Genomic DNA, 26,129 nt, shown 5'->3' on the forward strand with positions numbered 1-26,129 from the left:
TGCCTCCACTGTCTGCATGGAACAGAAAATAACACTACACAACATGTAGGCCTACACAGAGATAAACCAGTGAAGATGTCCACCGTTATAACTAATTAAGTGTCAAGTTAAGCCTACCTTCACTGACAAGATTTGGGAAAGATTCTTGAAAGATTGTAGTCTTTTAGCTAACGCCCCTCATTCAGACTTTACTCAAAAGATACAGTCTTTCAAGAATCTTTCCCAAATCTTGTCAGTGTAAGGTAGGCTTTAAGTGTTAAGTGTCACAGATGGTAGCATGCGAAATGCTTGCACCTGTGTGTGGAGGTGAGATGCAACAGGCTGGATATGTATGGCATTGTTGGCTATAAGAAATTGCTCTAAAACATTGTTCACTTATCAAATAGGCTAATAAAGGTTTAGTGACGTGTTAAAAACAGTCTTCAAAAAAGTTTATTTTGATAGAAAAATCTCTTTGCAAAGCACTTTGTTCATTGCTTGAAAAGTAATGAATGAGATTGTGATGTTGATGTTCTTTTGTCATTATCATTATTGTTTGATAGCCTACAAAGTTTGATACTTTTTAAAAAATACCCATATCCTATCCACTCAAAATGTAGGCCTGGCTATAATGTGCCAGCAGGGAGATTTTCTTCAAGCAAAATATGGTTAACAACTACCAAGCGAAAATGTTGCTTGAACTTCAGAAAGACAAAAAAAAAGACCTAGGCCTACAGTAGCCTACATGTGCTATGATTCTGATGATGTTTAGTGACATATTAGCCAGGGCTAGGATGTAAAACTTGATGCAAAATGCACGCTTTTGGACAGTGTCGTGTTTCTTACCTTGGTCCCTCCATAGACTGCGGTTTGACAATTTCGGTAGACCTATGCTACTCGAGAGTAGCCTAGTCATGCGTTGGCTATGCAGAGACCCACGAAAGGCTGGATTAACCTGTTCTGCAAGACCAAGGATAGTCTACAGAATTGTAGAGCAGAAAGAACGCTCGGACAGCGAGCAACCTACTGTCTGTCTGTGGGAAGTTTTAAACCTAGCCGAATGTTCATCTCAGTCTTTTCACGTCTAGCCGTGCATTCGGATCAAGATACCTTTAGGACTACTTTTGACACATGCAGTTTGCTGCTGTGGCTGTGATTTAATCCGGACACGATTAAAAATTTTGATTTTCAAAACAAACCAGATGAGTGGGCTGCGCCAAGTAAGAATCCCGACCTAAAGAACCTGTCACCTGGGGTGCATTCTTCAGATAAGGTAGTGTCCTCACTCAACGACATATAGCCTAGACTTAGCTACTCAGCCGACGTCAGGTGTTTAAGTAATTTGATTTAGCCTCATATTTAGTTTGATAGCTTACTTTATCACACAGGGGATCATTAGCCTACTGTGACCAAAGGGTAGCTAAACATGGATTGCTTTTAATGGACCTTTTCTGTAAAGTAAAGAGACGACTTTGTCGGCTTTATCAAGACCTGCACAGTGAGATCTGAGATTTTACTGTAGGTGAGTAGCTTTAAGTGATATGAGCTATTAATTGTGTTGGACAAAACGCAATGCAAGGCTACATTATATTTGGTAGATGGTAGGCTACTCTAGCTTTGTATCGTTAGGCCAAGTAGTTAGTAAGCTAAACTATCAATTAGCATACTACAATAATTTCTGATTCTTTTCAGCCATGGGGGGTTGTTGGAGATGGTGTCAACGGAGCTGTGTGTGTTTCCTCACCGAAGAGGAAAGACGGGCCATCTGTATAGACATGGAAATTCAAAAAATCCTCAAAGACCAGAAAAAGCGAGAACGCAAAGAAATAAAAGTACTTCTTCTGGGTATGTAGCCTGTTTTACAGTTTTATCTCCGTACAGCTGTTGCATGTTTCGATAACTTCCGCATATGAGCTGTGTGCTGTCATTGAGTGCACCTTTCTAATAACCTGGCTGTTTATAATGCCTGTCGTGAAAGGCTACGGCTATCTCTACATGTTTTAAAAAAATATAATAATTAGCAACAATGTAGCTGGAGTAGGCCTAGTCTAACGGGGTCAATATCGATCACTATATTTCTTTCAAAACGCTAATTTTCTTTTCTAATTCCTTGACAATCATTATGGTTCAGTTACAGAACCATCCTAGAAAGTTTGGACAAGTGACCGGACTAATTGGCTACTTGCTGTTGAGCCTAATTTCTCAGATAGCCCAATGTTTTTTTTTCTGTTTTTTTTTTTATTTTTTTTTTATAAAGAATCAGAGGCCTTTGGGACCTAAACATGTAGGTCTAGACAAACCTTGAGCAAAATAGGAGATGGTGCTGCAACCATTTCCCTGGCTTCTGCAGGATTTGACACCCAAATGTATCTATTTGTGGGATGTTTAATTGTGTATAATGCAGTTGCTTGCCATTAGAAAGTTCAGGATACTTTCTAATAAAGAGGTGGATGTAGGCTAACTAAAGTTAAACAATTAATAATTATAAGAAAGTCAATATGCATGCCAACTGTGAAGTAGAGAGGGTGGTGAAATGATAATAATAACAAATCTTGTAAATCTTCGAGTGATTGTATTATTCTATTTAAAGGTGATTTGATAAAAGTGGAAGTGTTGGGAAAAACATGTGAATTGATGGAATTTAGAAATTGTTGTTGATTTTAAAATATAAATATGTTTGCTTAGATTTCAGGTCTCATTGAGCTCAATGCAATTCAAACCAGCTAATTAGCCAACATGCCAAAAACATGCCCGACATAAAGCATGCCAAACTCTTAGTATGTTATAGTGTTGACATGGGGTTATTTGAATTCCAAAGGCCAAGGGGACTTTATCAGGGTGCATAGTGTCCTGGATCCATGAAATAACTGGCCTTTAAAAATAAAAATAAAAATCCCCTATGGGAATTTTACATGGGCGTTCTAATACTTATGCCCCCCTGTATTTAAGGAAACTATTTATTTATTTACAATACATTATTCATTCACATAGAAAATGAATGTCCTTAAAGGTTGAATAGTTCCTCATTGTTTCATTTAAGGCATTAAGTTAAATTTCCAAAAGATGATTTTATATTTAACTTTAAGGATGTGTTCTAATACTTTTGGAGGGCACTGTATGTCCTTTTGTATTTCAATGGCCAAATAGCCAACTTTCTGTGTCACTTCTCTCACCTAAAACTGGCTTTGCATCTTTTTATTTGAAAAAGGTTTTGAAAAAAATGTTTTCCAGATGCTTCAGTACACACAATTTTCTTTTCTCAGAGAAATTATTTTATTATTATTTTTTAATGTTATTTTAACTAATCTAAAAGGGCGTGTTTACACCTGACAGCTCTCACTGCAGACACGACCACAGCATCTCACCCCCTTAGCTTCATGTTAAATACGTTTAAATTGTCATATAATCTAACCTAAATGAGTGTTCCTGTTGTTATTATTATTATTATGACTGCCAAGCTTGCGATTTTTTTTCCTTCTGAATATTTTTCAGATTTTTTTTCTTGTAGCCTCACAAGGATGACACATTTTGATCCATTACCCATCCACTGCTCCCGACCCCCTAAAAGGAGCCATCATTTACAGTCCTACCTGATTACATGATTTACATTTACTTGTTTCAGACCACCACCAACCGTAGTTACAATTTCATTTTAATGCACTTCAGTCACTGGAAGAGAAGGTAGTGTTTATTTTCTTTAAAGTTCACTTTTGCACGAATGGCAGCAAAAGTCACGTAACCAGCTAGGTGGACAACCTCAGTATGACAATTTCATAACTAGAAATAATTTCCGAGGAACTGCAGAGTGTGCTTGCCCAGGTACAGTACCTTCCAGAGGAGCGGTGGCAATATCTCAAAAGCTCTGGGCTTTTCAACTAGGCCTGTTGGATCTTACTGTACCTGTGGCCTGACTGCAAACAGCCTTCAAATCTGTCTTCCATGACTATGGTAAATTGAATAAAATAAAATGACAGCAGTGATCATCTCCAAAAGTAAACAATGTTGCACGGCTTCCACAGAATAAAGCAATGTCAGCCACATCCAGTTTTTGTGAATATTTACTGAACTCATTAAATGCAGCTGGATGCTCATGAATGCATATCTCTTATAGCCACTATAGGAGTCATTTTAAAACACCATAGTTTGGGTGGCCTGCAACGACCCAGTGATTTTCCTGTGTGGCCCACTTTGTAATGAAGTTGAATAGCCCTACTGTAATGGAAGCATTTCCACCTCTATTTCCAAACGTAAAACCTGAAGGAATTTAAAGCCTACTAATTTACTCATCACCAAGTGACCGGTTGTCCTCTGGAACCATTGTCTTTGCTCTGCCGTCTAGTTCTGCTACCGGTATGCTCCAGACCAATCCAAACTTTTTTCATCTGTTGTTCCTCGTTGTTGGAACACACTACCATTTCCTACTAGAGCAGGGACATCTCCATCTTCAAAACACTTCTGAAGACCCAGCTCTTCAGAGAACATCTCTTAGCACTACTTTCAACTAGTCATACAACTTTTTTGCTGATCCTTGACTAACTGCCACTTGACTCTTGCACAAGAATTAGACTTCTTTTGAAACTGTAACTGCAAAAATGTCCGTCAAAATATTGGGTGAATACTGTTACTGGTGCAGGTGCTAACTTCTAACATATAACATAACATATCATGTATGGGTCCAACGTTACTTGGTGATTTTATTCTAGCATTTCATCAGCAAGGGGCAAGTTGTTCAAATTGTACAATTGCAGTAATCATTGAAATTATGCGTTGCCTGTTAATTAATAAAGTTCGGGGTCATCTTTCCCTTTTTAGGGACTGGAGAAAGTGGCAAAACAACATTCATCAAACAAATGAGAATCATTCATGGCAAGGGCTACTCTGAGGAGGACAGACGAGCATTTGCTAAGTTGGTTTTTCAGAATGTTTTCACAGCTGTAAAGGCCATGACTGCAGCCATGACCGCACTCAGGATTCCCTATGCAAACCCACAAAATGAGGTAGTGTGTGCATACAGTAGTCTAATTAGTTGCTACATGAATCTGGGGGTTTCAGTATCACATGAACTGTGAGTATATCTGTAATCAATTTGGCTCGATTTATTACATGTCTCTGTCTGCTTTCATTTCAGATTTATGCTAAGTGGGTACAAGATGTGGACATCAGACAGGTCACTCAGTTAGACAGAGGTTATGTGGATGCTATTCAGCATCTGTGGACAGACACTGGACTCAGGGTCTGCTATAGTCGCCGTCGTGAGTACCAGCTTTTGGACTCAACTGAATAGTAAGTGAAATAATTAATGATAATAATCAAAAATAATTAAAAATAATACTTAGCTCAAACAGTTACGGTGCTACACTCTAGGGGCATGTTTTTGCCTTTTTCGTACCGAAAGTAGAGGGTGACCCTGACAGGGGAGCTACACCATACGCCTAACTGAAAATCCATTTTAGAAGATGGGTCTATTTTTTTCGAATGTATGCGCCACTGTTGCGTCTGGTGTAGCTACTGTACTTCCATTGACTACAGTGATAAATTAACTACTACGACCGGCTGCAACATACGCGTCGCGAACGGAACACTTCAGTTACGCGTCTGGTGTAGCTCCCCTGTGAGAAACTGAGATCTACTGTATGTGAAAGATCATTGGAATTCTCCAGGTATTGTTTGGGCCCAATTTGAATCATGGGCAACATACAACCAGAGAGGGTTAAAGTAATGAAGGATCTTTGGTAGGCTACAACGTCTTGAGTATTCAGTTATTACGTGATGATGTAATAATGGGATAATAAATCTCTTTCCGGGTCCAACGGCTTTCAGACTCACTTGTTTTTCTCCGTAGAGAGTAAAATGATCTATTTTTGTCCGCTATTCTGAGTAGCCTTTAAGATAATTGTCATCTTACTACTGACTTGTTGCCTCAACCTACAGTAATCAAATTCTATTTTTTGTGGAAGCCTGGACGTTACCCTTGAATATATCATCTGGCTGCACAGCTGCAGTAATTATTTATTTACGATACATTCTTCATTCACAAAGAAAATGAGTGTCCTTAATTAAGTCATTAAGATCAATTTTCAAAAGATGATTTTATATTCCTCTTTTCTGTCAACCTTTGCAAGGGGGCAAATTCACAGCACTGTACCATCGAGGCGTATGTACAGTAAATGAGCCTCTGATGTCAATCTCCTCCGCTGTACATGCAAAACGTCACAAACAAAACCTCAGTTGTCTGAATGTCTGTGGCTATATTCTAAAGCATGATATCTATTGAACAGATTTTTAATGAAAACAGTTAATTGTAGGGTCTATTAAAGGGTCACTGAAACATGAGCAAGTGCAATTTATATGTCTGTGATGTTTGTGAAGCATATAACTATAATACAAATCTCTTTGTCTCCACTTATACAGCTTCATGACGAATCTTGAGCGTATTGCTGGCCCTGACTACATCCCTACTGCTCAAGATGTCCTTCGGGTCAGAGTGCCGACCACAGGCATCAATGATTATTCCTTTAGCGTTGAGAGGATAACACTCAGGTAATAAAAAGCCTGCCAGTGCGTTAAGTACATTTGTACAAGCAAATGTATCTGCCAGTGCAGTAAGTTTGTCTTAATAAGACTTCTAGAGGAGTTACATCGCACTCACAATAAAGTAGGTGCCAGACAAACAAAAACTGAGAATCTTCAAAATAAACTGTATGCACACTTCAATCCTTTATGCAAGTTTTAATAGGCAGCCTAGCTTTCGGTCAAAATGACCACCCTCAGGGCATGATAAGACTCCTTAAAATAAGTCAAAGTCTTCTTAAATGAAATCAAGATTATCTTTTGAGAGAGCGCTAGGTAAGTGTTTTCGTACTAAAAACAATACCAAACAGATTGCATGCGTGCATATTGTTGTGCGTAAAGTTGATTTTGATAACATGTTCACTAACTTTACTTTACAGAAAATTGTAAATAGCCTACTGTCATGCAGAATGGGATTCTGTGCATACAGTAGTTGGGAAGTTATGATAGGCCAATTTGGAGTGAGCATACACACACACACTGAACATTTTCTCTTGCTGTTGAGAATCCTGATGGTATGGTTGTATACCTACAGCACAGGCGCGTCTGGCTAAACACTACAGTACGTTAGTGAAGTTAACCTTTACAAAGCTGACGGCTAGCATCATTATCATCAAGAGGTGTGGTACCTCCGGATTGCTTTGCATTTAGGTGATACTGTACTTCAGACTTGATGAATCCCTATGGTAGGCAATGGAAATTCCTTACTGATAGGTTTGTCTTTTTTTTTTTTTTTTTCTTCATAGCGGAAGTGAATGCGTCTCTAGGGTGTCTGGTCTACGATCAAGAAATGTAGTTTGACTCTAGACATGTCAAGTCATTACAAGTCAAAGAGGCCAATTCCAAGTCAAGTCTTGAGGGAATAGTATAGTATTCAAGTCCAAGTCGAATCGCAAGTCATGCCGAATTTCAGCAAGTCGAGTCGTCATTAAAATCATGACTCGAGTCTGATTCGAGCCCATGTCATGTGACTGAAGTCCACATGTCTGCCCAAAACACACCGCTGGTTAATTAAAAGGATTAGTACCACCTTCTTGAACAATGTGCTAGATGCAATCAACATGAATGTGGGCCAGCTACACCCTAAAAGAATAACAATACGTTTTGCACGGGTCAGAGCCATAGATAGAGAGAGTTGCGACACTCTTTGATGTTGCCGCCACGATCAAAAGTTCCAAAAAAACCTGTGCTGAATGGCTGAATCGCAGGAGGGTGGGCTGTACTTCCGATGCTGGAAGGTGTAATCAATTAATTCATTGACTACTGACCAAGAGATTGGCTGTAAACAGTTCCAAAAGCCCCATAACGAGGAAATAGCCTGGAAAAAGCGCTGCCATTTTTTCCTATGGAGGTCTATGGGAGTGTCGCCACTCTGTTTTATCTACCGCTCTGGCACGGGTGATCAATTGTTGTGTAGACCATCATTATAGAGGCCATAATGTGTTTCAGATAGCTAAGATGGCTAATTCAAGGCATCACAGAATGAAGGGAATTGCTTTCAACATAACCAGCTGAAATTCTAAAGCTTAAATGGACAAGAGATACTTGACGTGAACGCTATGGACAAACTGGAAGCCTGATTTATCTAAGTAAACCTTGCAAATGCCGCTGCTTGAATAGGTAAAATATGAATAAATTACCAGATAATAGTGATGCTGTAGGTGTGGCACACTCCTCCCAAATTTCTATTTAGAAAGACAGTCAGACAGACCAATGAATATGATGAATTGAAAACTAATGCACACATTTTATATTGAGACATTTGCTATTATATTGTTGACTCATGTAGTCATGCATTCTTTTGTTTTAAAATGTAGTCTGAGACTAAGAAGTCTGAGACTGGATTTTGAACAAGGCTAAACATGTTTCATAGTGCTTAGGTCTTGTGTGATCTTTGTATTTCATGATTCCACTATTAACTCTGAAGCATTTGGGTCAGTGAGGTAAAAGTGTCAAAATAGTATAATTTTTGTTTAGTAAATGGTAAATTGTTGTGTAAACAGTGATCATTTGTCTCTTGCTCTACTTATGACAGGATTGTGGATGTAGGTGGACAGAAGTCAGAGCGTCGTAAGTGGATCCATTGCTTTGAGAATGTGACATCCCTCATATTTTTGGCCTCCCTCAGCGAGTATGACCAGCGGTTGGAGGAAAATGATACAGATGTGAGAATCATTTTAATTTTAATTTTTCTATGGCTCTTTTTATTGTCACAGTAACCCTGTCACGTATTGTGGCTATTAAGTATGGCTAATCCGAGCTGATTTGATTGGCCTTAGTAGCTAAATGCAATTTTGATAAGTAACCAGTATCATGTAGGCTGGGTGAACCCTGCCTGAACTTCTGGGGAATTTGAATTTTGCCCGGCAGCTCAGGCTGGAAACCAGCAGATCTATCTCCTCTGTTTACTGCCAGAACCTTTGGCTCCAATCAGAAACGGCCATACTCTCCTGGCACGCTTAAAAGATTGAGCTCAGTATGGTGAAAACCAAACTAAGTATTATGTTCAATTTCTCACGTTATGGGAAAAAAAATGAATGGTACATGGAAATGGTGTCAGAATACATGACACTGAGAATGGAAAAGGCTGTTGCTATCTAATAAGCATGGATGGACCGTGTAATTAGTACAGGGACAATTGGGCACTTGGACCCAAATGGGACACCAGTGCTGTAGCCAGTTGCGCCACAGCGCCCCCCGGTAACCAAATTACTGTCAAACATCAATTTACATAGCTGATCTCGTTAAACTTATTTAAAGTAGCACTAAAGCACTTTTCCTCTGTTGCACACACGCTATTTGTTTATCCACCAAATAACGATGTCCACAGACAAGGTAGAGCATGTTGCATGATTTTATGACAGTATGATGTATTGCGACAGCAAAAAGTACACATTTGTGGTTTCTTCATCGAATCATTTCATCGAACCACAGGTATGCTACATGATCTGGTAAAGTTACATAGTGCGGTTATAGCCAATAGAGGGCTGCGAAGTGAATGCAGAAGTGCAGTTCAGAACAACTGAAATTATTTTGGAAACATTATTTTAAGGTCCAAAAACCTCTTTATTTTCCTCTTGTATAACATTAAAGCAACACTAGAATTGAACAAAATTTAGTTTGGAGTTTTGGAGTTTGTTGTTTTGTGTTTGGCCCTACACAACTAGGGGAGCCAACCACGAGACTCAATGACATAAGGGGGCCAAGCCTTTGTCCACAAGTGTTCATATCAGCCTTTCCCAAACGTCTTTGATATGAAGCCCAGTCAGACTATGGGGTCATAGATCCCACTTACACAAATATATGAATTGAACTAAAGGTTATTCTGTAAATGTAATTTTTGCATTGAACATGACATTTTATACATCATTGTTTAATTTTAACCAGAACCGCATGGTGGAGAGCTTGACCCTGTTTTACACCACCATCCACTCGCCCTGGTTCATCAGTGCCTCCATCATACTCTTTCTCAATAAGAAGGACATCCTGGCCGAAAAAGTCCAGACTTCTGACCTACAAACATACTTTCCAGGGTTTACAGGTACAGTAACTTTAGAAATGTTTGCTTATGATTACATACAAATAATATGTAATAATAAATTCCATGTTTTGTGTGTGTATGTGGTGTGTGTGTGGTCGTTTCAATTTGGGACCTTGCATTCAGAATTGATGTTGGTTTAGCCTCAATTCCAAAGTATTCTGATCTATTTGAGGTGTGTATTGCACATCATTTTTACGTCATTTGGAATAGCCACTGCACCCCCGTGTTTGTTGGTGTGTTGTTGCAAAATCTGCGGAATCATTTAATGCAAGCAAATTGCGTACAGGAAGTCTTTATTGTCGATGCCAGACATGATAATCTTCCAAACATCTTGCATCTTGGCCTGTGATTCATTGCTGCCAAAATTCTGCTTGCTCCCTCTGTCTCTGATCCTGCACTGTACTATGTGAGAGGGGGAGGGGCCACAGGATGGTGGAGAAAGCAACAAAAAAGAAACAATGTCAGACTTGGCACAGTACATACCCGTGCCTGTAGCAGCCTACTAAGTTTGAACACCTGCCAGGAAACTAATTTTTCATGTTACTTTTTTTGCAGTGGTGCTCAGATTCATAAGTAGCTAAATACATGGTTGTGTAGATACCCAAAGCTAACCATAGAAGAGAAGGTAACCATTATATATAGTCAAGTCAGAATTGGCAGGCGTGGAGATACGCTGTTTTCATCAGAAAGCAACTACATGTATATCATTTATGTATGCACTGATATTCTTTTCCTTCCACCATTTCTCAATATTATGTCCTTTCATTTCAGGAAGGAGACGTGATGCTCAGGCAGCCATGGACTACATCTGCGAGATGTATAAGCAGCAGGGCAACAGCCGAGAAGTAAAGAGGGAACGCAAAAGCATCTATTCCCACTTCACTTGTGCCACAGACACTAACAACATACGTATGGTGTTCAACGATGTGAAGGACACAGTGCTGATCAGATCTCTGGCTGAATATGGGGTCATTTGAGGGCTGGGACTTTTTTTCCATTCTCTGGATATAGATTTAATCATCAGACAAAGTATCCAAGTGACTAACCGTCTTCGGACTGTATAACATTAATTGCAATATGAAGTGGTGTGGTCACTCCAAAAATATATTCAATTAGACATTTGATACACACACACACACACACACACACACACACACACACACACACACACACACACACACACACACACACACACACACACACACATACTGTACTGTATTGCCGAAAGTATTGGGTCACATATGAACTTAAGTGACATCCGGGTTTAATATGACGTCGCCAGTCGGTCCACCCTTTGCAGCTATACTGTAGTACCATCAAGAATTATTGGCCTCTGCTAAAGTAAACTGGTATAAAAATATCAATAATCTGTTGGTGATATATTGTACCAGTAATCTCACAATGAAAACATTCTAACCTTGAAAGGAAGCACATTTATTTTGAGAAAAGGACAATCTCACACGCTCACAATTATTGGCACCCCTGCTTGTAATTTCTTTCTTAAGCCTCCCTTCGCCATAGACAGCAGCTTGTAATATTCTCATATGACACCCCATGAAGTCGGAGAATACAAAGCAGTGATTACAAGATTTAAGACCATTCGTCTTTACAAAATCTCCCCAGATTGTCCATATTCTTAGATCCACACAGATGCACAGACATGTTGGAACAGGAAGGGGCCATCCCTAAGCTGGGCTTGGTCCCTTAGTTCCAGTAAAAGGAACTCTGAATGCTCCAGCATTAACCAAGAGATTTTAGACAATTCCCTGCTCCCAACTTTGTGGGAACAATTAGGGGATGGCCCTCCCTGTTCCAACATGACATGACACAAGTGCACAAAGCAGGGTCCGCAAAGACCTGGATGACAGAGTTTGCGGTGGATGAACTTGACTGGCCTGCACAGTCCTGACCTCAACCCAATAGAACACCTTTGGGATGAATTAAAGCAGAGACTGAGAACCAGTCTCTGGGTGTGTCCGAAACGGGCTAAAATGCTGCCTTCTAAGATATCTTACAGGGGAGCGAGGCATCGTGTCACGTCCGAAACAAAAACGCTGCCTTCTAAGATACCTTCGTTTTGCCCAGTTTTGAAGGCAGCATAGATGTATCCTTCATGCTGCCTCCAACGTCCAAAAGTTCTATTTAACTATGATGTCAGTGAACGGTAAAATGCTTCCATTCACCTCTTTGTATTTAGCTTGCAAAAATCACGATAGGTCTGTTTACACGTCTAAGCATGTGTATACTTCAAATTTCGACTTCTCTCCTCCACAACACCATCCCTGGGGTCTTATCAAGTGAACCACGTTGGCTGGTCAGGTTTTTAAAGCATTTCCAGAAATTGTCCGGTCATTACACATCAGTGGAAATTAATTTGCAATGACTATCAAGCTAATAGCGATTTACGCTAACGCAGCTAAAGCACAGCTGTTGGTAACATAGCAACGTCGTTCTATGTTGATATCTTGCAAGGCTGTCCGAAACAGAGTTTTTAGCTGCTGCCTTGTTGCCCTCTACGGCAACTCACTCGCAAGGCAGTGAAGGCAGCGTGGCAGTAGGCAGCTGCGTTTCGTTTCGGACATAGCCTCTGTCCAACATCAGTGTGTAACTTCACAAATGAGCTTCTAGAGAATAGTAAAATTTGCCCATAAACACACTTCTAAACCTTGTGGAAAGCCTTCCCAAAAGAGTTGAAGTTGTTATAGCTGCAAAAGGTGGGCCAACATCATATTAAACCCTTTGGATTAAGAACGGGATGTCACTTACTGTAAATTCATATGCGAGTCAAGGCAGGTGACCCAATACTTTTGGCAATACAGAGTATATTACCGGTGTATATAGATATATATATATTGCCATTGCAGTCGTGCAAATATAACTGAACTGATGTTTGACACAACACCTCTAATGAATTCATTACTTTGTTTCACTAGGGAGCCCCTACTTTTTCCCCTTTTCTTTTCTATGATTCTGGTGCACATAAGAACGTTTCTGGTAATCACTGCAAAAGTTTCTGTTGAACGCAAGAAACATTTTTTTAAAAAATGTTTTGCCTATGACCTCTTAGGGGCTCTGAGTTTCTGTCTTTTTTTTTTTTTTTTTTTTTTCCATTATTATTATTTTTTTTTTTTTTTTTGCAGGTGCCCCTAAATTCTGAAGTATTTAATTCAGTTTTGCAAAGCTGCACACTTTTGAATATTGCATATTATAATTGACAGGAAAAGTACCTACTTTACTGGTCACCAAAAATAATCAATGCTACAGTTCCTAAATGCAACCTGCCTTTCACTGCACCAGGCTACAAATAATATTTGTCTTGTATTTTTTAGAATCAAAGAAATATTTAGATAACATTATATGCTTCAAAGGTAATATGAATGTATAGGGCCCTCATTTAAATGACAGTCGAAGTGCAAAGTCACTACCTAAGCTATTGTGTGAAATGTATTGAGCTGAACCACCCTGTAGGGTCTTGCTCATGATATCAAATGAGCAAACCATCTGTGCACTTTTCCTGCCATTTAAATTAGGGTTCAGAGTGTAAATGCTGTAAAATGTGAGATTTTAAGAAGCTACACAATTTAATAATTCCATATTTTTAATCTTCCATCATTTCTACTTCAAAGTTATTATATAAATTGGTTGGGACACAGTGTTGGTTATTTTGTTCCAGAAAGATGTATAGGCTACAGACTCACACAACACACAGAAAGGAATTGTTTCAACCAGAAACAATGTTTTTTTCTTTGTTTTTATTAGCATTAAGGGAGAGGCCATAGTTTCACATCTCTCTCACTAGAACAAATGAGGACCGCCTGGGTTACAGTACCACCTCAGCCTATATTCATCAAGCATCTTTCTACTAAGAGTAACGTCAATATAGGCTACTCCCACATGGAAACATATTGCTGCCCACACAAAAGAAAGGAATTATGTGAATAGTTTCTTGTTATTACAATATTTTTTTACGTTTTATTTTGAAATAAGGTGACAATTTCACGTTACTGTGGAAATGTTATCTTGAAATAACTTTATAATTTCATGTAGGCCTAAATCTTTTTAAAATGTGAAAATGATATACCCTGGAAATCCATTGTGTCTGCAAGAGACTCTGGCAACGAGTGATGCATGTTACTTTTGCCCCTTGCTTCGGGGGAAACCAATCACATTGGTGTATCTGTCAGTGTTGTAGTACTCGAGTCCAGGAGTCTTTAGCTAAATTTAGAGACTCGTGACTTGACTTGGACTTGAGCACTGAATGACTCGGACTTGGACTCGGACTCGTACATAGACTATCCGGACTCGGAAATTGAGACAAAGACTCGACTTTTTTTTTCATGTCGTTAGGCTATAATTGTAATATGTCATTAGCATCCACATAGTCTGTCCTGCGACATTGCGATACACAAATTATTACCTCTGCCAAGGAGGTTACATTTGCATCAGGGTTTGTTTGTCTGTTTGCCTGTTTGTCTGAAATGACCCAAGGCATTACGATTCCATTTAGTGTACAGTGGTTGCGCAATAACAATACACTTTTAGACAACTCTTAGCCATAACTCGGACTCGACTTGACCAAAAAGGACTCGACTTGAATCAGTAGTGACTCGACTCGGACTTGACTCGGACTTGACTCGGATGAGTGGACTCGACTCGGACTTGACTCGGATTTCTTTTTAAATGACTTGGACTTGACTCGGACTTGAACACTGGAGACTCGAACCTGGACTCGGACTCGATTCATAGTGACTTGACTACAACGTCTGATAGGCGGGCCGAGGCAAGCTAAACTGATGACGACAGCGCTGCAACGTTGGAAGTCAGCAAACATTGGTTGTAGTGTTAATCGTGTCGCGGTCTGGAATCAGTCAGCAAACATTTGTGGTAGTGTTATCCGATTGCGTGCAGTGAGATTTTAAAATGCATGCTTGGTGCTGCACCTCAAGCTGGGCCATAGGCTACATTCGTGGCCAGACCCTTAAGGCTAAAAATTATATTGTTATAACAAGAAACTTATTTGCACGTAATTCATGATGCTTATTTTTCTGAGTCACACAAAAGTTTCTAAGATTTTTTTCTTGCTAAATCCATATTCACAAAGCTGCTTTAGGCCTATAGCCTATATCAATTGTATTTCTAAAGTATTGCCAATGTAAATCCAGAATCTGAGAACGAAAACTTGAATATTCAATGTATTCAAGACCTCAAAGTAGGTCAAAAAATATCATAGAATTTGGTTTTTGATTCTAACCAAAAAGCCCCTGCCCTGCCGCACAAGGAGGGATATGTTTGGTTGATATTGGCAACTGGCCCCAGGCCAGGTCCCTAACAACAGTCGTTAAGGACTAACTCATGACAAGCAAAGACCCTCTGGGACCTCTGGGACAAGCAAACGCAGAGTAGAAGGTAGAACTAGAACAGTTCTAGTTCTAGAACTAAATCTAGACCTTGAATCTATGCCTTGAATGGACGCTCAAATGTAACGGATATTATCGACGCTTCTTTGTATGCCCGTTGTGTGTATTATTCTTCGTGGGCAACAATTCGCCAAAAAGATTGTTTCTCCCCTACCAAGTGCCGAAAGTATGTTACTGTAAGATGCCACCCAAACGTCAGAAGAGTGGCATAACTGCTGCTGGTGTCTCGCCGTCAGTGGTGTGGGAAAACGGACTCACTGCCGCAACTCTTGAGGAGGTAAAGTTAACTTGACATCGAATAAGTTGTGTATTTGTACGTTAACGACAGCGACGTTAACGTTAGCAGCTAGCAATGTCGACTGGCAGAGAAGGAAACACGTTTTAATACCTAAACAACGTTAACCATTAACAGCCCCAAACAAGCAAATGGTCAAATTATTCACCAGATAGGCTAGCTATCTGATTTAGGCGTTGTGTTACGTTCAGCAAGAAGCTATCTTTCTCATTCACTCATCATACTGTAATAACCCAGCCAGCAACCGAATCAACAAACAAATCACTGCATTAATAGTTTTTGAAAGTGTTAAAACTGCATTTTTTTAGGGGGGGGGGGGGGGGGGGGGTACCGTCTTATGCAGGAAATACAGTATTTGTTGCGATTGTAATCCTATTCGTGTTTTTCATCAGGTCCCTTTCCACAGTGTATAAAAAGTATCTTGATTATCAATGCAGACTGCATGGTGCTTGATACACCTGTGCAAAGGGACCTGATGAAACCCACGAATAGCATTTTGTTTCCCAAATCTGATGATAAGGGATTGTGCACAGGTAGTGTAGTGCAGAAATGTGGTATTTTGGTAACATACAACATCTAATTCCTTTTGGTGGGACAGTCTGCTCTCATACTAGACGGTAATGGATGACGTGATGATGCTATCTCTGATGGCCTTGTAAATGCACCAGATGTTTGCTCACAAGTGGAGTCTTTTTTGAGCTTTTTTTCTTAAGTGGTGTTAATTTCCCATTTCAAATTGTTCCTGATGTGTGAGCCAATGGGATTAAAAGGAGTCACGTACTGTAGGCTAAGATATCTTGTTGTTGCTGCAATTGTCTACAGCCCAGTTTTCCTCTTTGCGGTGTTAAGACTCATCATTATCACTTATGAGGCCAGAGATGGTGGTGACATCTGCATTTTAGCACTTGACTAAGTGGTGGTGAGACGTCATACTTTGCACATGACCCTTTAGAGGCTGTTTTGTTTCAGACAAAATGGCTCAAGTATGTAAGCTTAAGTTTTTCAAAGCGGCACACTTTTTCTATAATATTTTTTACAGTATGATATTTATACATATATTTTTGGCCTTTTATGCCTTTAATGATAGAGACAGTGAAGAGTGACAGGAAGTGAATGGGAGAGAGAGTAGGGTTGGGATCTGGAAAGGGCCACAGGCTGGGAATCGAACTCGGGTCGCCGGTGTACGGTGAAGGTACCCCAGTCGGCACAGCTACAAGTCACACATTTTAACTTTGCGTTTGCAAATTATATACTGTACTATGCATGGATTGTGGTGTTTGCATACGGATAATATTTAGACAGATCTCTCTCCATAACAGTATGGCATGAAAACAAGAGATGATGGCTTCCATTCATTTTCTACTTAGGCGGTGTGTCAAGGTTTTGCTCAATCTATTTCTGTTTTGTATTGTTTGAAGTTTCGAAGTCTTTCACTGTATGGCATGGATGAAATGATTACATTGTGGACAGCAACAAATACCGGTCACAATGTGCTTGAAGTTAGGACACAGGGTTCTAATTTGAGTCTAATTTTGCTATTGATAGCTTAAATAACTAGGCAAAATCAGTTTGTCGTTTATCATGGGACATGGTGTGATACTGGTGGGTGTTCAAAATGTGGACGTTTTTTTTCCGTATGTTTGCTCAAACACAGATCCTGACATTATTTTCTTTTAGGAATTTTGGAAGCTGAGCATTTCCTGGGTTGTAGTGGAGTGTCTGGAGGATATGAGGAATCTATCTGCACTTGCGCTCGCTGTGCAACAACCTCTACGTAGACAATTCAGCATCATCTCTTGGGACACAACTTTGCATAAAGTATGAACTTCTATTTTATTCACCTGTGATTATTTCCTAGTAAGAAATACAGAAAACTATATCAATAACGTATGTTTTAATAAACACCATATATTACAGATTAATGAACTGGGAAATGCAAAAGTTAAGAAGGTCAAAGATATACCACCATTTCATGAGGTAGGGCCCTGGGGAATCCAGTTGTTTTGTATTATTAACTACTTTTGCTGTTGTAAGATCGATGTGTCTCATTCATAATTAAGACATATACAAATCTATATTCAAATGAAACTGAAATGATTCTACAAATGTAATGGAAAACGTCATGTGAAACACATTTGTGTGTAACCTCCTACGAGGACAGAATAAGCTGTTATACATGTTAAAACCATAGAGTAGGGAAAAAAACATGCATTACAATGTTGCAGGGCACAATGAAGCACAATTTTTATATTATAATTTTTGTCAACATCTATAGCAAGAATAGGCAACTTTGGAGTTGACAATGGGGGCCAGCATATTTTTCTCCTTACTTCCAGGGAGCAAAATGACAAATTCACATTTTCACATATGCATGTTCCCCATTACTGTGGACAATTCATGTGAAAATGATGTGTGGCTTTGAACTTTTTTTATACAAAACCTTCATTATTTGCTATTCAAATAGCTTGAGTTGACAAGAAGCGCGACTTTACATATTATTATCAGCAGTGTTTTAGCTGTCAGTGTGCTTACCTCTCTTAATTTGATGTATTTGATTGTTGAGATACTCTCTCCGGTATAAGTGTTAGCAAACATGCTGGACATAGATAGTGCATGGCCTTTTATTTGATCTAAATAATTTACTACATGGACTTATTTTGCAGTGTATATGACCAGATGAAACTAACTAAAATATACAACTGTATGAAATGTATTGAAGGTGATGGAGGTTGCAAAGAGTACACTTGATGCTGGGGAGGAGATCTCCACTGAACTTATGGCCAAACTGTTGAAGTTCCAGCTGTTGTGTATGAAGACCGCAGACCTTCAGCGACTAACTGAGCAGAAGGTTAGACGAATACACATTCATAGTTTGCAAGTTTGCAAGATGACAAAATGTTTTGCCTCAAAGCCATCTCTTTTTCGCAGATAATTATTTAGAAACATGAGGAATGAGACACTGCTGGATATTGTCAAACTGTGTTTTCCCCTTATTCCAGCACAAAAAAGTGTGTGTGTGTGTGTGGGGGGGGGGGTATATCTTTGCCTGCATTGCATCCCAACTTCCGATTGAGCAATACATAGATTTCTCGAAAACATGCGCGCGCACACAAGGGGCAGAAAGCACCATGAACAGCATTAGGTGCTGTGTCCACCAAGCGCGTTTTTTACAGCCAGAGCGCCCTCAACCTCCTCTTCTCGGCGTGTTTATTGTTGCTAAGTTACCAAAACCAGAGATGGTTTATAACGAGAAGTGCCATTGACGAGCCCGGCGCTGTTCTAAAAGTTGAGCAGATTTCAACTTTGAGCGCTCTGAGCGCTGCGACAAAAAAGGTCGGCGCCGACTGTTTTTTTCCGCCGAGGGCACTCAGCGCTGTGAGCGCTGAGCTACATAGACTTTACATTGAAAATTGTCGCCGTCGGCGCAAAAAACGCGTTTGGTGGATAGAGCACCTTAAGCAGCTGCTCTCCGTGAAAAGATTAAAATGAATTTTAGTGGCGAAAACAGCACTATTCAAAATGACGATGGTTAGAGAATGTTCAGGAATGTAAAGTAATGCATATATTTGCCAGAAACCACTAAAACCGCCAAAAAGACGATGTTTTATAAATAATGAAAATGAACGACAAACTCTGAAATAAGCTCATAAATGAGATGTTCTCATCATTTAGACAACAGTGGCGTACAAAAAATGCCGATTATAGCTTACAGCAGCTGGTTATTAGGTTAACTTTATAACGTTATGACCGGCCATTCGGCGTCTTCTGCCCCGCGGATGCGCGCGCTAGTTTTGTTAGTAAACAGGAAATCTGTCTACAGTATACATCCATTGCAATGCATTAAGATAGCAGAGTTCTATCAAGATTAAGTCATCATATGTTATGGGTCATCATTAGGATTTTGGTGACTTAAAGGAATTTTGGACATAGGGCCTCATTTAAGCTATCAGCCCAGAGAAGCCGTCGTTTGCACTGATTTAAGAACAGCTAAGAGGCGTTGTTAGGCAAGGCCAATTTTATCTCTAACATTATTCTATCACCACACTACATCGATTGTCTGGTCTGGTGTTATAATTTATTTGCTAAGTAGGTAAGACAGGCAGGCTAGCACTGACTTGCACTAGCCTAGCAACAGCAGTTGAACAATCTTTCTTGTAGCCTACTGGAAAATCCCTTGAAAAGGGTCCCGACTGAAACAGTGTTGTGCAGCGCAGCATTTCGCACGTTGTGTAATTAAATTGGTATGGTGGTACATTAAAGATTCATATCATAGCAAAAATATATACCGGTATTCGGTGTGAACCGGTATACTTCCCAGCACTACCCAGTCTAGTTGTTCCTTTTTGAAATGGACTGGTAGAAAAGACAGGCACCTAGGGCCAGCCGTAATAAATCAGACCTTGACTACAGTGAAGCTCGTCCTGAGCTGGCTATTAATGTGCCTTTCAGGCTCACCAAAGTGTAGCCTACATATGGACGCAGATTGCATGCTTAACAATACATGTCCATTATCGCGGCAAAAACCACCGCGCCGCACATAGCCCATTGATTTCCTATGGAGAGCGGCAAGGTGTAGTTACCGCTTCCGCAATGCACCTCGGGAAGGCGTCGTGGCCATTCGATCAGAGTGCGTCAAGAAGTTGGGCCATGCTGAACTTTATGCAAATGAAAGCGGTAAACGTAAGGCATCTAGCCAATGAAAGTACGTCTTCGGTAAACAAGTGATCTCATTTGCTCTAGTCCTCCGGTCCGGATTCCGGAACCATAGCCTGCCAGAAATATTTGTTCCGCCTGATAATCCTCTTGGTTTAATGAAAATATATTTAAGTTTTATTGCGGTGAAGCCATTAAGTTTAGAATAAGTTCGCCACTGCACCCTACCAAAATGACCTTGTTGGCGACTTTAACCAAGACAGAAAGGTGTTTTGGAGGAACATGGTAGTGATATTTGCTGTAGCCATCATGCATGCACCTCTCTCTCTCATGCAAAAGAAGAAAGAAAAGTTTGCATAATTAAATTCTTTTGAATATTTTTTTTTTACTATCTATCCCCTTTTTTGACAACTGAAATATCTGTTTTGCATATCAAATATCGGCCTCCTTTTTTGGTGATAATTGATATCGGTATCGGCCTTAGAAAAACCATATCAGTCAATCCCTAATAATGATCTTATGCCAGCTCCATTCAAATTTAGTCTATGGCTAGTCCACTAACTCTAACATTGTTTGTGCCACATGTATGGCACAATATTAGCAATGATAAGTGTGATGTTAAAGTCTAACTCCAGCAAAAATTGACCCCAGGCTAATTTTTTGCATGAAAACACATGAAATAAGCCGTAGAGACAGTATTTTGCATTTATCAGGCACTACAGAGGTTGCATCTGTATGCTATACTGTAGCCCAAAATCGTAAACAGTGGATTAGTTATGGGCGGTGAGCCAAATGCTTTCCAAATTTTCTTTTATAAATATCCACATAGAATTCCAATCACATCATCTGATCTAATGACAACTAATTGATGACATGTGCTGGTTTCTCTAGGCAGCTGAAGAAAAGTCAAAAGCCAAATCATCACCCACAAAAGAAGGTGGAAAAACTGCCAACAAAGCAGAAAAGGGGAAGAAGAATCCAGAGGCAGGAGCATGTGTTAAAGACACTAAACTTAGACGACGAGGAGAAGAGGATGATTCACAGAAATACATAGGTTTGTCACCATAAACTGTTGGAGCTACAGTAGTCCTAGTGAGTAAAATGTTAAACTAATAACTTATAAATCAAATACAGTACATCTGATGTTTCTGATTACATCTGATCATACTCCCTTGCATGGAGACTCCTAGACATGTGAAATGTGTGAAATATTGTGTGTCCAATCTCAGATGATGAACCAGAGGATGGACCACAGCTTTATGTCCTCCTGCTGGGGTTTAACCAGACAATGCTCCTTTCTGCACTGGATTCTATTGGTGTACATGTATCGAACATCATTAGACTTAGCAGCCAAAATAGAGAATACTGTGATGGGGCAACTCTTTCTTCCTCAGGTGCAGGTAAGATTCACTTTAGTTTTATTAGTGCCCTCCAGAGTTTTCCTCATTGTTTTCATTGTGAGATTATGATAATTCACTTAAAGATCATTTTCTTTATACCTGTTTTAAGTCAACTTTGCCAGGGGTGGCAATAATTCTGGAGGGCATCAGGGAGGTTGTATTTGTCGCTCCTGTCTGTTTGTTGGTTGGTTTGGTTGTCTATCAATCTTTATATCTGTATCGATAGATACAGTGTTTCACCTACTTACTGTTACTGTTGTACCTCTCCAGAGAGATAATTTTCTCTCTTATTAGTGACAATGTTTGATTGCTTGGCAGTTAACACTTCTCTGTGGAGACTCATTTTTTCTAATTTCAAAATCAGTCAAGTTAGACTACCTTTTTCTTAGGTCCTTAGGCCTGCAATGCAGTCTTTTTTTTTTTTTTTTTTAACACAATTGAGCAGTAACCTGTATTTGTAACTTGCTAGGTACAGTAATATGATTCTGATTCTGTTTTTAAACAGAAGAAGGACAAACCGTAATGCAAAAAGAACTGAATAATTTCTGGACTCATCTGGAAGAGGTTTTTCTCAGCGGTTGCAACCAGTCCAGGCTCTTTGATGTAGTTTGTCTGAACTGCATATTGGAAAATAACTTGTGCCCTGATCAGGACAATGTTGAGGCAATGGTAATGTAACACTTAATTTTGATAATTCTTGAGAATATTCCACTAATGGCCACATCATTGTTTAGGTTGATTATGCTTTTCATTATAGCGCTGAAATATTGGTATATACTGTTACTGATTAGATAAATTAATGTTCTTTCTAAAAACCAGATCAAGCTTGCATCATTGTGTGGGCAATAATGAATGTTGTGTAGTCAATTTCTTGACTAAGTTTATGCACTGACTATGGATACAGCTGTCCTTTGTCTATTGAGTGTCCAAGTCCATGTGGCAAGTTTGGTTTTGTTGAAAGCGTTGTTGGGATATGACTTCACCCCGTTGTCTGAAATTTCTATTGGCTGTGACTTTTGTTGGCTTTTGAGGCTTTTCCTGAATGAAATTGGTGAAGATCAGACAAAATTGTTTTCGATGTATCATACTGTATAATCCAATAATGAATGATTTTTCATGATAAATTTGCTTTCCTCCAATATTGACATTTGGCAATTGGACTAGAGGACTAGAATTAATCATCAAAAGATTATTTTTTAGAAAGAATTACATTATTTTTAGATTAAATGGCAAACTATTTTGCCAATAAATGTAGATATATTATGTAATTGAGAGTACCTTAACCCCCTGAACACCTAGGAGAAACCCTGTATATGCCTTATCAAATAAGATAAATCAAAATTTGGCAATCCATAAATTGCAGGAACGTCTGTGCACTGTACAGTATGTGTGTGTGTGCCTAAATAAATATATCGGGAAAAGAAGCACACATTGCCTTTTCCCGCTTTACTATAGCCACTCCCCCTAACTCACACAGCATTGTAGGCTACCTAAGAGGATAAGCAGGCTTTTTGGCAGATTTGAATCCTTAACTCTTCTTATATTAAGTCGAATGATTTTACAAGAAAGTGCGAGGCAAGTTAGCCTGACCAGACAGACCCACATCAAGATGTAGGGTCTGGGAACTCACTGTAGGCAGGGCTCAATCGGAGGGGTGGGATAAACAGTTGTCTTTCAAATGCCCTCTCCACGCAATATAGCGCTAAACAAATGCTTAACGGATGCTTAACGGTTGCAACTTCTGGCCGCATGTCAGTCATCATTATGTTAAGCCCGCCCACTGACTCTATACACAATGTGATTGGTTCAGTGGTTTCTGCCTGACCCCAACTCCCAAGTCACACGGAGAGTTGCTAGACTACAATTAGATTTGCTGCCGCTAGGGGCGTCTAGATTTCTAGGCTATATATAAGCAAGTCTCTTTGTACTGACAACAATATCAACTACATTTTTTGAATAACAGTTGGTTAGATTTTATTAGATAAGCATTTTTTTCAGTATGAAACGATACCAACTAGATTGACACTTGGTTCGTTTTTGCAGTGCATCATTTCGCAAAATCGTTTAAATTTTCTATCAATTTATTCAATAGGCTAAACATATAGTCTTAACTCAAAGCTTTAGGCTTATGTCATTTGATCAGCTACAGACAGTGAGTGGCAGACAGAGCGTGTTGTCACTTAGGCTACCAGAGATTGTTTTCACATCATAGCACATTTCATATGATGATGCATCATTAACCAAAATGATTTGTCTTCTCGATCATCAAGTTATTCAATAGGCTAAACATGTAGCCTTGACAGTTTTTGTTTGTTTTTAATCTAATGTTCTGTTAATATTTTCTATTTATTTGTCTAGTTAAATGTATTGACTCTTTCTTTATGTTTTTTTTTTTTATCATTATTTATTCTTAGTTTTTCTTTTTTCTGCTTACAAGTTGGCTGATGCAGTGATAAGTTAACGTTAAGTTGATGCATTTAAGTTAACGTTAACGAAAGTCTATTGGGCTGAAGACCTTGCCATGGATAGCTTTTGCCCTGGGCCTTTGACATCCTCCATCCATAAATGGTGCTGCACTGCACCATCTGATCTGGTCAGGTCAGGACAGGACAGCCGTGGACCTACCTTGCGAGAGATATTCCGCTACTGAGACCACTCAATAGCTGCTGTCCTGCGAGCTGCCATGCTCGGCTGCCTGCAGTCTGGATTCAGTAACGTTGGAAGCATACAACAAACGGTTGCTGTTAAATTCCACTTGGTAACTGATCTGCAGGATGGCCCACGGCATGACTTCAAACTGTTCTGTGGTTCTAGTGTTCTCCCGACGGCCAGGCTAACATTAAATCCTTCAAGTTGGTCTGGTGTAAAGACACAGTTGTGCGCCATCATAATTGCCTTGGGACTAAGAAATCAATTGGACTAAGTAAACGTGGAATTTTAGTTTGTTATTTATTTATTTTTTATGTCTTTTATGTATTCATTTTGTTTGTCTTGTATGCCTTGATGTCACTAGTAGGCTGGCGACTACGCCGCTCCGTCGGGCATCTTGTCTTATGTGTCAATGTCATGTGTGAAGCGCTTTGAGTTGCACTCATGTTGTTAAATGCACTATACAAATAAACTGACTTGACTTGGCTCAAAACAGCTGTTAGGCTTACGTCTTTGTGATTTGTAAGAAATGTCAAATGCAGCCATGCTTAAATTCTGCTCACTGCACATTTATTATTGTATTATGGTATTCAGTATTCATTATTGAATTCTTATACTGTAGCTGGAGTTATGTTTTTCCCTATCAGTATTCATTATTGAATGCTTGTAACTGGAGTTATGTTTTTCCCTATCATTGTGTTTTTTTTGGCCTACAGGTTAGCATGTTTGAATACTAAATGTTTTAGAACCACTGAGTTAATGTAGGCTGAAATTGATTATAGTTTGATATCCAGATGCATTTTGCTTTTCAGCTTGATTGTGGGGCTCAGGTATTTGAAGCTGTTGCCTCTCTTATCTATGACTGCCTGGACTGGCGACAAGAGCACCTACATTACCTCAGTAGCATGAACATCATTGATGTTCCATCTATCTCCTCTGGTCAGACCCAAAGAAGCCCTGAGTCCTCAGCTGAGGTATACTGACTACACAGCATTATACTGTATCTCACTTTTTACAAAAGAATCTCAGATTCTTTCATAAAGAAGTTTAAGGCTAAAAGTAGCATTTTTTGGGGTGGTGAAATTTCAAATACGGTCCAAAAATGCATTAAAAGCCTCAGAAAATGCATTACAAAATTTGACTTATTTTAAGGAGTCTTATCAAGACAAATTTACTCAATGCACTGGCAGACAAAGTTGCTTGTTATAAGGACAAATTTGCTTAAGGCACCGGCAAAGAAATTTGCTTATTTTCAGGAAAAGGTCTTAAAATAAGTCAAACTTTCCTTAAATTATGTCAAATAATTTCACAAGAAAGCACTAGGTAAGTATCTTTATACTGAAATCAATACCAACTCGTTTTTTTTTTTTTAATTATCTTTATATAAGATTAATAAATAACACTTGGTTAGATTTTATTAGATAAGCAGTCTGCAGTGTATTATCACATTATTATTATTATCAACACTGTGTCACATTGTTTGTTTTACTGATCTCAGGGGCAACTTTCAGCTAATCCCACCTCTGTGTCAAAGAAGAAACACTCAGAGGACAGTCCTGGTAAGATCAGGATTTAAACACATTGTCTTTTGGGGGGAAAAGAACACTTTTCTTACAAGGACAATT

The 26,129-nt window shown here is 39.3% G+C and overlaps 2 protein-coding genes across 5 annotated transcripts in view; both read left to right on the plus strand.

Annotated features, from left to right (window-relative positions):
- The first annotated feature begins 987 nt into the window (after positions 1 to 987).
- Positions 988 to 13,697, plus strand: LOC134102224 (guanine nucleotide-binding protein subunit alpha-11-like). 3 transcript variants are annotated; one of them, XM_062556262.1, is made up of 9 exons: positions 988 to 1,252; positions 1,439 to 1,501; positions 1,672 to 1,824; positions 4,792 to 4,976; positions 5,108 to 5,262; positions 6,391 to 6,519; positions 8,585 to 8,714; positions 9,937 to 10,090; positions 10,862 to 13,697. In XM_062556262.1, the coding sequence occupies exons 3-9, from the start codon at positions 1,674 to 1,676 to the stop codon at positions 11,065 to 11,067; spliced, it is 1,110 nt and encodes a 369-aa protein (XP_062412246.1). In that variant the 5' UTR covers positions 988 to 1,252; positions 1,439 to 1,501; positions 1,672 to 1,673; the 3' UTR covers positions 11,068 to 13,697. The 3 variants fall into 3 exon arrangements, with proteins under 3 accessions (XP_062412246.1, XP_062412245.1, XP_062412244.1); XM_062556261.1 differs by lacking the exon at positions 1,439 to 1,501; XM_062556260.1 differs by lacking the exon at positions 988 to 1,252 and having other exon boundaries at positions 1,286 to 1,501.
- Positions 13,698 to 15,526: 1,829 nt separating this feature from the next.
- spag17 (sperm associated antigen 17) overlaps positions 15,527 to 26,129 on the plus strand; it is a 47,871-nt gene continuing 37,268 nt past the window's right edge. For both annotated transcript variants that reach the window (XM_062557036.1, XM_062557037.1), the window contains exons 1-9: positions 15,527 to 15,784; positions 17,480 to 17,620; positions 17,720 to 17,779; positions 18,522 to 18,650; positions 21,347 to 21,509; positions 21,685 to 21,855; positions 22,361 to 22,524; positions 25,317 to 25,478; positions 26,003 to 26,063. In XM_062557036.1, the coding sequence (XP_062413020.1) occupies positions 15,689 to 15,784; positions 17,480 to 17,620; positions 17,720 to 17,779; positions 18,522 to 18,650; positions 21,347 to 21,509; positions 21,685 to 21,855; positions 22,361 to 22,524; positions 25,317 to 25,478; positions 26,003 to 26,063 (1,147 nt within the window). In that variant the 5' untranslated portion in view covers positions 15,527 to 15,688. The remainder of the gene's footprint in view (positions 15,785 to 17,479; positions 17,621 to 17,719; positions 17,780 to 18,521; positions 18,651 to 21,346; positions 21,510 to 21,684; positions 21,856 to 22,360; positions 22,525 to 25,316; positions 25,479 to 26,002; positions 26,064 to 26,129) is intronic.

Source organism: Sardina pilchardus, chromosome 15 (genome assembly GCF_963854185.1).
Source record: "Sardina pilchardus chromosome 15, fSarPil1.1, whole genome shotgun sequence".
Classification (NCBI taxonomy): Eukaryota; Metazoa; Chordata; class Actinopteri; order Clupeiformes; family Clupeidae; genus Sardina; species Sardina pilchardus.

Bases quoted from the DNA above. Each gene is read 5' to 3' on its own strand.
- LOC134102224 (XM_062556262.1), top strand. From the start codon at position 1,674: ATGGGGGGTTGTTGGAGATGGTGTCAACGGAGCTGTGTGTGTTTCCTC. The intron at 8,715-9,936 runs GTGAGAATCATT...AATTTTAACCAG, and splicing joins TGGAGGAAAATGATACAGAT to AACCGCATGGTGGAGAGCTT. The intron at 10,091-10,861 runs GTACAGTAACTT...CTTTCATTTCAG, and splicing joins ATACTTTCCAGGGTTTACAG to GAAGGAGACGTGATGCTCAG.